General features: G+C 35.8%; 1 protein-coding gene across 3 annotated transcripts in view; it reads left to right on the top strand.

Annotated features, from left to right (window-relative positions):
* The first annotated feature begins 3,029 nt into the window (after positions 1 to 3,029).
* LOC114147845 (LIM and senescent cell antigen-like-containing domain protein 1) overlaps positions 3,030 to 12,377 on the top strand; it is a 38,238-nt gene continuing 28,890 nt past the window's right edge. The window contains exon 1 of one of the 3 annotated variants that reach the window (XM_028022538.1): positions 3,030 to 3,202. In XM_028022538.1, coding sequence (XP_027878339.1) covers positions 3,174 to 3,202 — 29 coding nt within the window. In that variant the 5' untranslated portion in view covers positions 3,030 to 3,173. Of the gene's footprint in view, positions 3,203 to 7,757; positions 7,783 to 10,479; positions 10,723 to 12,377 lie in introns of those variants that run through there. The other 2 variants (XM_028022542.1, XM_028022536.1) reach the window with 2 other exon arrangements.

Genomic DNA, 12,377 nt, shown 5'->3' on the forward strand with positions numbered 1-12,377 from the left:
GAATTTTCCATCACGCACACTCAGATTTGCTTCTGCAGCATTAATGCATATTTTTTTCTCCTTGTTAATGCTGTAGAAAGTTGCTTGTTTGTCTTTTTTTCCACTCCAGTGGCAGCTCTTTTGGGATCAGTCTACCACAACTTGAATGTACTTTTACCTTTTATATTTTGTGAAGGTTACTGTTATCAGAAGCTATGAAAGATTATCAGAAAATCTTTTAGATTTTGTCTAGATATAAAATAAAATGTGATTGTAAATGGATTAAAACCAACCAGGATGGGAGTGATCACAGAGATGAATTGTTTATTGATAATCTTAACACATTTTCATCTGCAGGTGATACATGTGGAACTTTTTAACATTTTGTCACTTACAACCTCCAACCTTAATTTTATTTTACTTAGATTTTAGAATCAACACAAAAGCATGCAGTGTACATAACATTTTATGTTTACATTCTGAGAAGTGTTGTAGATCAACTTTTCACTGAAATTAAATTTGCAGGATTTGTGCACATCTAGAAATCTTAAAATTTGCTCTGTTTACATCAATTTTTAAGTCCTGCCACTGATTTTGTATTGGATGTGGGTCTGGACTGACTTGGCCATTTAGTTTAAGAATACCTCTGTCTTGTTTGCAGTTTTCTTTAGATATGTTGTGACAAACACTAGCAGAACAGGTCAGCGTCGGACCGGGGGCGGGGCTAATGACCGGGCCCTTTATACCCAAATAATAAAGCTCATGATCATTTAACTTTACAACATAGACATGCCCGCAACAGCGGCGCTTACAAGTTTCACCACTTGTGACAAAATGACATAGAGAGCAACTATGTCATTTTGAAATCCATCTGACATGAAGTACAACAAACCAAGAAAAAAAACAGAAACATCAGGCTACTGGTCACTAATGATGAAACAACACAAATTCAAAGTAGTTCAGAACCGTGGAAAGCGATCGGATCATTTTGACACTTTATCAATTTCAACTCAGAGCCGGGAACAAGTTGCAACAACTGAGTCAGGGGTCTCAAACTCCAGTCCTCGAGGGCCGCAGTCCTGCAGTTTTTGGATGTGCCACAGGTACAAAACACTGGAATGAAATGACTTAATGACCTCCTCCTTGTGTAGGTCAGTTCTCCAGAGCCTTAATGACCTAATTATTCTGTTCAGGTGGTGCAGCAGAGGCACATCTAAAAGTTGCAGGACTGCGGCCCTCGAGGACTGGAGTTTGAGACCCCTGAACTGAGTGAAGCTGACACCCCACCCACGTCGAACTTAACTCGGCACGGACCACGCGCACCGCCGTTCACACAAACTGGACGTTTGTGTAAACGGCGGTTACTGCTGTTTTCAAAGCCCCCCAGGTCCCGCTTTCTCCAGCTCTCATCAGAAGCGATAAAGGGTTGGATCCCTGATTTCTGCCTCCCGCCGACCCCCCTTGACGCTCCGCCCCTGGTGACAAACAGGACTCCTTACGACTTTTTTTAACGATGGTTTTAATCTGGCTCCATAGAGTGCTTGCCACACTCAGATTATATTTACTAAAACTGGTGAAAACCATTTGTTTTTTTTCCACTTTACTAATATGTACTATTTTATACTTGCCTGTTCCATAAAATCGAAATAAAACACATTTAAGTATGTGGTTAAATGTGGAAACATTTTAGGGGGTGTTAATACTTTTATAAAGCCCTGCTGTGTGTGCATGGAAAATAAATTTATGCTTCATGTTATGAAGTCATCTTCCAGGGGAAATTTTATATGGGCCTGCCTTTTAAGGAAATAAATGTGGTTCTGGAATTATGACGTAGTCGGGGGAGGAAATGACAAATAATCGCCCGTGAATACCGCTGGACGTGAAACTCAACACTACGTTTTTGTCTCTAGAGAGCTGCTGTAGCATCTTTATCGTCAACGTTTTATATCCTTACATTTTAAGACATGCATGAAGTTTTTCTTTACATACACATGTGTTTAGAAATAAATGGAAAGGATCCATGAGATGTTTCTGCAAGCCGCACACCCGCCATATTGAAATTCTGCACGGATTTCCAACGCTCAAGAAAAAGGAATAAAGTCAGATTTTTCGTTTTCTTGCAAAGCAGGAGTGTAAAAACAGAGGAAGTAAAGCAGTGGACAACAACAACATGTCAGCGGAACTGCCGATATGTTCACACACACACACAAGCACATCTTGTAATTACTTTTGGCAGGTGGGAATTATAGTTTCCTGCCAGTAAATATCTCAAAAGTAAGTCAGTCGAAAAGCTCTGAGTGAATTTTTAAAGCTCCTCCAGATGTGCAGAAAAAAATGAAATCAACTTCCTCTGGTTTTCAAAATAAAATGAAAGCCTAGATGGTACGAGGGAGAAAGTCAATCCAATCCATTCAGGATTTTTTAAATATTTTGTAAGATGCTACACTTTAATTTTAAGCAGTAACATTTCTGAGCTAAATCTTAAAATTTCAGGGGGGTTTTCTAGCAAATGTTCTTATTAAACTCAGAATTTTCCACGTTTTTTCTGGAATCTAAAAATCTACAAATTTCAGAGTTTTTTGGCAGGAATTTACTTTTTTTTTATTATCTACAATTGCCCTAATGCGGCGCTATATTAAAATCCAATAGTTTTTGTAGTAAAACTTATGTGAGGATTCATTTGGATTATTGAACAGCATGGTCTCACAGTTTCATGGTTCACTTATTGTCCCACATAGAGCAATAACCATTATTTGAAAACAGGATTATTGTTTACATGTTAAATGTATGTATTTGATCAAATGTATTAACTATTTAAACACTGCCTTAATATCTGTAATATCTAAAAGTAAATAAATCAAATAAATAAACTATGTCGCTTGTTGATTCATATGGACATTTTGTTTATCATATGCTCAATTTGACTTAGTCCTTGCCTCAAATTGACCTTTTCAGTGAAGGAACCAAAGCTGCATATTTATGCTTTTATTTTGAAGGTCATCCAAACGGAAGTACGGTCCGCCGTGTTTTGATGTTGGTGGAGATAGGCGGGGCCCGTCCTAATTATACGCCATTCTGTGCCTAAGAGAAAAAGCAGCTCTAACTGTACAGTAAATACAAGAGAGGAGCACATCTGGACGTCTGCCGCTGAGGCCGAAATACACACATCTGGTCCGAGAGAGCGAGGAGGAGCGATGCTCGGACTCACGGAGATGACTAACGGGTAAGTTAGCTGCTTAGCTTTTTTTTATCTTCACAATTATTTTTGCTCCGAAAAAGTTAGGAAGTTAAAAAGAATTTACGCTGGAGGGAAAGAAATTGACTTCCAATACTTGTTTGTTTATCACAAACCAGCAATGGATATGTGTCCATGCTAAAAATAAACGTAGGTGTAGAGTAGAAAAATGTTTAATCACAGAGTTTTAGCTTAGCTCTCATTAATTTATCTCCAATCTGAACTTGACCCTGGCGCCCCCCAGCGTTACAATGAGGGAACAGCGGCTTTATGCGGGTTAAAAAGCGATACATATTAAAAACCTATTGATCGAGAACTAATGAAATTAAAACTACAACGTTGCAAATAATAGCAATTAAATATTATTATGTGAAAAAACCTAAAATAAACATTTAAATCAGGATAATCACGATCTAGATTGACAAAAATAAGAGACTTTTAACATGAACATGCAAGCATATTAAATAAATTTTAGTCTATGCTAATTAAATCTGAAAACGTCATATTTGTATGGAGTGCAGCTAAAATTAAATGTGATGCTCTGAATAGTGATTGAAATAGAATTGTACATTTTTATAAATGTTTTTTTTAGTATTATTTGAATGAATAATCAAAAAGTAATTCCCTTACAGAACTTATACAATTTTAGTTATTTCTGTATGTACCTGAAGACATAAACACTTAATAGTTTGCTTAAAAAATCCAGAGGAAGATAAATCTCTGTTTATGTCATAAATTGCAACACAAATTATCAAGCATATCAAGCATGATGCTTTTTTTCCCCTCTTTTAATTGTGACACTGTTTGGTGTTGTGATGCACATCTGGAGGTCTGGTGACGTGATGGAAATATCAAGGATATAGTCTCTGACCCTGTAACTTGCAGTATTCTACATAATTTTTATGGAAAAGTGTAATTTCTTTGTGTCAAGCTGCACTCCCAGATTAAAACAAAGGAGTGAATCTGTTGGTTTTCTTTTAAAAACCATCAGATCCTTCTCCTCCCTGCTTAGGAATGTCCTCTAAAAAGCAACTGGACAGTAGTCCGTGTTTTCCAAACCACTTCCTGACAGTCCGGTCTCCCGGGACGGCCACTCAAAACAGCCTTTTTCCTTCTTTCACCATTGTGAATTTCTCTCTGTCAGAATTAGCTGGAGCTCTCACTGAAAGCAAGTCTGTATAAGCCTAGAGATTGCTGCATTAATCTGATCCAGCGCTGTGTTGATACAACCCCAGCTTAAGCTGATGTCTGGGCCTCCAGCACAGACTTGTCCTTGTTTGGAAGTTCGGAGATGGGGGATTTGAGCGTGAGCGCCAACACCATAACACAGACATCGAGTGAATGGTTGCCTTTATCATCTGGAAGAAAAATTAATGTGCTGATTAAGCTTTTACTGTAAAACTCTGGTCACTACTTTTTATAGATTTAGTCAGCATGTCTGCTTTTATGTTACTTTACTGTCATAATTATAAAGAAAACATGTTTTAAGACTGTAAACAATCTTCAGAAACCACAAAAATAATAATCACAGTGTCAGTTTGCATCAGAAACATTAATGTCTTAAAGAAATGTATCTGTTAGAAATAAAATGGATCCATAAATACTAGAACAATCTACTTTTTCAGCAGGAGATTGTCCTAATAGCAAAAACACCTTAGTATTTTCACCTGCAGATTAAACATTTTGATATTATTCCAGAAAATAAATAACATGAAATAACCTAGAGATGTTGAAATTGAGTTTAGTGTTCTTGAAAAACCAAATAGATGCTTAATCATTCACAACTTCATCAGCTAAAAGTAAAACATCAACATCAATTTATTATTTATTTTTATTTAATTTCCCCTTGGGATTAATAAAGTATTTTAAAATTTGAATTTGAATCAAGTCTATGTAAATATTAACTGTGCTTACACCGCACCACCCACAGGGGGCGCCCGTTCTCATTGAATGGACATGCAGACGAGACACAGAAAACATAGAAAACAAATTAATCTGGAGTCACTCTGTGGGATTATCAAATATTGATGGCAAAATCTTTAATTTTGAGAGAAAAATAGGTCAAAAGGAACTTAAATAATTTTTCTGTAGTCATTCAGTGTGACAAACATTGACTGTTTCAAAACTCCCACAAACAAAGTTTTCTTCCTCCTCCTCTCCCTCTTTTCATCATCCGACCTTAATAATTATTGTCTACAACTACAATCAAGCAGTCTAGCATCTTTTATCATGTATCATAGGGCTGAAATAATGACTGATTAAATCTGATTATTGAAATAATCATAAACTAATTTAGTAATCAATCATTTACTGGAGTCAGAAAAGCCAATTTTGCTGAAAGAACAACACAATCAGAGCAGAAATTTACCCAAAACTGTCCAAAAATATTTTTAAAATCTTTGTAAATATGTTGTACCCAGAAATCCACAAGTGGCAAAGTTTTAGCTTCACTTAGTTCAAATAATAAAATAAAATAAAAACAAATTTCCTATTTGGAACCTTTTGCTGTCTAATTGTAAATTCATTCATTCATAAAATAATCAACAGATTAGCCCTATTCTGGATTAATGCTAAGCAAAAAGAGACAAGCTTTTCATATGTTAAAAGTGTTTTTTTCTATAATAAAGAAATTCTATGTTGTTGCATTTTAGACAATAAATGTTCATTTCCTTATTTGAAAAAGGAAAGTAATTATTTTTTAAGGAATTTTTCATATTGTATAAAATAAGTTTTGAGGTCAAATGAAAAGTTTACGGATAATAAAATGTGGCATTTTATTATCCGATTAATCGTCAGAAAAATACATTTTTAGTTGCAAAATAGTATAACAGGAGTTACTGCCTGAGTCTGACATGTTCAAGTCCTGTCGGATTTTAGAAATGCGTGTGTGTTTAGCTTTGATCACATGTGTCAAACTCAAGGCCCAGGGGCCAAATCTGGCCCACTGTTCCTTTTTTTGTGGCCCTCTTGACTCCAAATTACATCAGTAAGTCCCTCCAATTTTTCACAAATCCGCAAAATTCACACAAAATCAGCAAATCCCCCAATTTTTTCTGATCCTATTGCAAATGTTTCTCAAAGTTGGTCAAAAAACGTTGGGTTTAAGTGACTGCTGCCTCCGCAAGTTATAGTCCGTGACCAGTATGTCGAGTAATATAAAGTCACGGTTTACATTATACATTAGCGCAAATATCATAAAAATTCCTTACAAATATTTGTATAAATCAACATGAACATCTTCTGTACATCCTGCAACATAATAATAAATAATTGCTTCCCCTGTTTTTCTAAGAGGAAGAGTTTGGTCAGACATTCAAGACACACCCATGACGACAGATTTAATCATTATCCCTTCAAATGAATGTTTCCAGCTGACGCGACTTTCCAGAGAATAACTTGTTTGTTTAGTCATTGGATTATTTTCTTTTCCTCCTCGTTTTCAGCTCCATTTAACTCTTTAAAACTCACCGGAAAAACAACAAATGGACTGAAACAAAACCACACACAACATCCTTGAAAAGGCTTGAATTTCAATAAGATGTTTTCAATCTAACATTTGAGTAAAAGGCTAAATTTGGAAAACATTGAAAACGGATTTATAAAGATAATTTTTTAAAAATCCTCACTGTCTGAAGTTAAATCGGACAAAATTTCTCTTGATTTAGGTCAGTTAGAAATACAAAAATTATTTATTTTTGCTGAATAGCAGAAAACGTATTTTTATTTGTTATTTTTTGTAACTTTCTCAGACCAGTCAGGTGTAAGGTGAGACATTTCAAAACATAAAATTTTGTTATGTTTTACTTTGGCTTTTTACAGGATTAAGTTATATAAAATAGTGTTCATAGTGGTGCTGGAAAAGTTTGAAAACTTACCTTGAAAATGCTTGAATTTCAATAAGATGCTTTCAATCTAACATTTGAATAAAAGGCTATATTTGGAAAACGTTATTTACTGTTGATGACAGATATTTAAAGATTCTTTTTTTTAAAATATCCTCACTCTCTGAAGTTAAATCAGACCAAATTTCACTTGTTTTAGCTCAGTTAGAATAACCAAAATTATTTATTTTCACTAAATGCCAGAAAACTTGGTGAGAATATATTTTATTGTTATTCTTTGGTAACTTTATCGGGCCAGGTGTAGGGTTAGACATTTCAAAACATAAAATTTTGTCATATTTCCCTGCTGTACAATGTAGAATACAGGAAAAAGTTGTATCATAAAATAGTCTTATTTTATTCATTGTGGTCCTGGAAAAGTTTGATAACATACCTTGAAAATGCTTGAAAAATTGTACTGTGGAAAAAGTTTACAAACCCTGAATATGAGACATTTTGTCTGGATTCTTTGCCAAGATATCTTACTCAGACTAACAGAACTGTTGGGTCAAATATTACACACACGCACACACACACACACGCACACACACACCCCCACACACACCCCACTGCAAACAGGAAGTGATGTGGCCATGCCAGATAAATGCAGTGGGAGTGTTAGTGGTGACAGCAAACAGGACTGTAGAAGCATCTGAAACATCTTTCTGAAATTCTGACAGATTACAGGTAAGAAGTGAAATTCACCGTTTTCTCTTTCTTTAAAGCAACATTAAATCTCTTTCACACACACAGATCACGCTTATTGAACTGTTTGAACGTCACTTTTAAAACTTTTTATGCTTTCGCACTCTTGTGTGTACTTTCTCTTAGTGCAACAGCATGGTTTGCTTTACGCCTGCAGAGTGATGATTGCAAATGGCTGCAGCAGAAGATCAGTAATCCAATTTCAGGTTATAAGAGAATAAAATCTAACTCAATTTGCACAGAAAGTTTGCAAAACAGATACATCTGTGGTTCTAGATTAAGTAAATACAGAAATGTCTCAGTTTATGTAATATCTTACTATCTTTTTAAGTGCACAATGACCATAGTTAAATTTTTTTGGGATGTTTTAAGACACAAAATATTGAATTGGATGCAGTGGCTGTAATACCAGTGATGACCACATAGGGGCAGTAAGCTAAAGGAAATAGGGTTGTTTTTGATGTCTGGTTATTGATAAATGAGATTTATCACAGATTTAAAATTTTAAAACAAAATGCAGCATCTTTGTTTTCGCCTTGTAATTCTCTGCAGAGTACATAAAACGTTCTAATTTTAACATCTCATTTGATACAATATTTACAGATGATAAATTAATTAATTAATTGCCAGTTTTCTTGCATATTGGAACATGTGATTTGCTCCAGGATGTTAATCTAGCGTTAAAGTTGAACTTTCTCGCTGCGTGTCAGCGACATGTGGAATCCTGAGCAGGTCAAGGCAAGCAGGTGAACGGCAATGTGTTTATTGGCTACATACCTGTCTGCGCATACCAAGGTGATGCATAGTGAAACTCTGACAGCAGCAATTTAACAAGTCTGCCCACCTGAAATTATAGGTTCACTTTAAATCTGCACCGTCAGCAGAGATGAACTGCAGGAAAGTAATCGCAGGGATCATGAGGTGATTTCCGTCTTCAGGACGAAAAAGTTTGGTATTAAGATTTTAAAAATGTTCATACACACAACAATCAGTTTGAATAAAGTAAATAAAATAAACCGCTGCTCTTCTGTTGATGAGATGTTCTCTGTCGCAATTAATCACATGATAAAATTAGAATGAGCTTAAGTGGTTAAATGAAAAGTGCGCAGAACGTGCCTTTATTTTTTTAGCCAACTATTTGATTAATCATCAGAATAATCAATTACTAACATAATAGTTGCAACCCTGGTTCTCATATAAATGAACATTCAGCTGTCTAGTCTTTAGAAAAGTGAAAGTATTGTGTTGCATGTGAGTGAAAGAGGAGCAGTTGTTCTCAAAACGTTGCGATGAATTATTCATCAGTTGACATTTTGTATTTCAGTCTTTTATTGTTTCTGCTGAGACGTTTTCTCAGTTCACAAGAGGAGCAGATGGCAAGTTTTTAACACTTGGTTAATTTATCTGCTGCTTCTAAATGTTTTTAAACAACATCACCATGGTTACGCAGAACGCCTGAAGAAATATGAGGAAAATAATGCAAAGATATGTCTGATGGCCTATGAGGGCCAATGTAGATAAGAATAAAAGAGAAATAAATTTCTGCTAAAAAAATCAAAAATGTTTAGATTAATCTCAGAAATCTCCAAAAACAAGGGGATTTCTGAATTTGAAAAGTCAAAAATTTGCTAGCAAAAACTCAGAAATGTTGAGATTAATCTCAGAAGATTTTTAGAAAAACGAGGAAATGTTTGCGCTCCAAAAGTCAAAAATGCATTAGAAAAAATTCTGAAATTTTGAGATCAATCTGAGATATTTTCTAGAAAAATACATCGACATTTCTGTTTCAAAAGTCAAAAATTTCAGAAGTTGTTTGAGTTTGAAATGTTGAAAATTTTTGACTTTTGAAACTCATTAATTTTCATGTTTTTCTGGAGAATTTCTGAGATTTACCTCAGAAATTCAAAGTTTCTGAAGTTTTGAGATGAATGAGAGTACATCAATTCATCAAATCTCAAAATTTCTCAGGTTGAGAAATTTCCAGATGAATTTGTTAGAAACTCAAATTGAGTTTCCAGCAAATTTTAGATTTTTTTTTTAAACAATGACATTCTCTCATTTCTTGAGAATAATCTCAACATTTCCCAGTTTTTGCTAGCAGTGTTTTGACGTTTCGGACTCAGAAATCCTCTTGTTTTCCTCCCCTTGAGATTAATCTAAAAATTTCAGATTTTTTATTTTCTATAAATTCTTTGACTTTTCAAACTCAGATATTTCCTTATTTTTTCTATAAATTTTCTGAGCTTAATCTCAACATTTCTTGAGTTTTTGCTTGCAGATTTCTGACATTTCGAACTCAGAAATTCCCTTATTTTTCTACAAAACCTCTGAGATAATCTAAAAATTTCAGGGTTTTTTTCTAGCATTTTTTTACTTTTGGATCTCAAAAGTTTCAGTTTTTTTTTTTTGGCAGAAATCTACTCCTATTTGTATGATTCAACCAACTTCTTGACAGTTTTGGAAACTGTCCACTCTGCATTTTCTCTGCCTTGTTTTTGTTTTTGAGAGAGCATCATAGCAGAGAAAGAAGTAGGCGGTGAACCCACACAGCTGAGGCAACAATCCCTTTCTCTGTCTCCTTTTCTGCGACTCCTTCCCCCTCTACCTGCTCCAGGTGGGTGGGAGGAGGAGCCAGAAGTAGCTGATAGGTGTTCGCGGTGCGAGCCCTGGGGTGTGTTTGAGGGAGAGCCAGAGAGCAGCAGCACAAGACCTTGCTTTATCATTTGGATCCAACATTTACGTTGGTAGTGTTGTTGTTAGAGCGGACAGGGGGTTTCAGTTGAGGAAGGAAGGGAGGGAGAGGCAGAGCGGCGACGGAGAGATGAAGTCTCTGAGGCTGAAGGAGTTGTCCAACTCAGATTTGTACAGGCGAAGGCAGGAGAGGCCAGACAGCTATGGAGGGCTGGCCAGAGACAGCCTCGGGTGAGTGGAGGCCTTTAAGAAACTTCATTTTCTGCCAACAAGAGGATGAGATCCAGTTAGAAATGCTGCTACGACCCGTCAGTAATGATTATTTTCTTTGCATCTGTTTAGAAATAAATGTGGAGAAAATGAAGCTCTCCCAGTGTGTACCAACATGCAGTAAGGCAATTAATCGAACTCATCGTGATTAATCGAGTTTTGAAATAATTGTCAACTAATTTAGTAACTGATTAATCGCTAACTGTATTGTACAGACTCTAATATTCAGTTTATTTAATAGGAACAGACCAGAGGTGGGGACTCGAGTCACATGACTTGGACTCGAGTCAGACTCGAGTCGTTAAAATCACGACTTGAGACTTGACTTGAAAAAATGCTCAAAGACTCGGACTTGACTTTGACTTTCATGCCATTGACTTGGGACTTGACTCGACTTGAAGCTGTTTACTTGAAAAGACTTGATATTTTTTACTCAAAGTCTTAAAATTTAAAACACATTATTTATAAAGTGGCGTCATTAATTAATGTCACTCATTCCGTATCAATATGCGCAGACCGTCACTATGGTTTTCCTCTCTCCTTATGTATGTATGTGTACGTAGCTGCAGCACAACCAATCAAATTAACAGGATCTGGACGTTTAAAAAAACGCAGCAAAGCTACAGAGCTCAGGGAACGAAATACGAAATAACCGCTCGAATATGCTTCCGCGAGTAATTTCTTTTGGCTACGTAGGTTATGAACTTTCGACTAAAAAACGAACTGCAACTTGTAAAACATGCAAGAAGAGAATATCGGATGGAGATGCCACGACGTCCAACTTTGTCCGGCATTTGAAGCTTCACAAAGATCGGTAGGTGGCGCTTTTCTTTTGCTGTAAGATAGCTGACTTTAGCTAACTTCGTGTTAGCATGTGTACTCTGGGTTAAATTGGTGATAATTTACCATAAATCCGGTCCGTCAAATGCCTCCACAAATAATGTGCACCGTGTTAGCTCAGGAAGCCGGTGGATAGTGAGCGGGGCTCCGGAACAGAAAGCAGATTCTGGACCTGAACACAGGGAACAGAGTCTCTCTGTCCCATCATGATGATGAGCCGGGTCTAGTATCATCTAAGGATGGTTGGTGTATTTGAAGACATCTACGTTGGGAAATTATATTGACAATATATTGTTTTGACAGGTCAGAGAAAAGAGGAAAAAACTGCTGTTATGGTTCTTTGTATTGTGTTGTGGAAATGTCAGCATTTTCCTCTTTTTTTTTATTGAATATCAAGTTTAACAGAACTGGGCAATAAAGTGGTCCAATTTAAAAATGTTTTTATACTTTGTGTTCAGCTACACATGTTCTATCATTTGAGATAAATACATATTTTAAAATGAACAAATAGTCTATTATTTGAATTTTTTGTATAATTGCAAATTATAAAAATAAAATAAAATAAAAACGACTCGAAATGACTTGAAATTAAAGGTTCCTGACTTGAGACTTGACTCGACTTTTGCCTGTCTTTACTTGAGACTTGACTCGGACTTGAGGACAAAGACTTGAGACTTACTTGAGACTTGCAACACAGTGACTTGGTCACACCTCTGGAACAGACACATGTTAACATAGACAAACTGAATAAAACAGTTTGTATCATGGTTTTTATA

The sequence above is a fragment of the Xiphophorus couchianus genome, chromosome 7 (assembly GCF_001444195.1).
Source record: "Xiphophorus couchianus chromosome 7, X_couchianus-1.0, whole genome shotgun sequence".
Classification (NCBI taxonomy): Eukaryota; Metazoa; Chordata; class Actinopteri; order Cyprinodontiformes; family Poeciliidae; genus Xiphophorus; species Xiphophorus couchianus.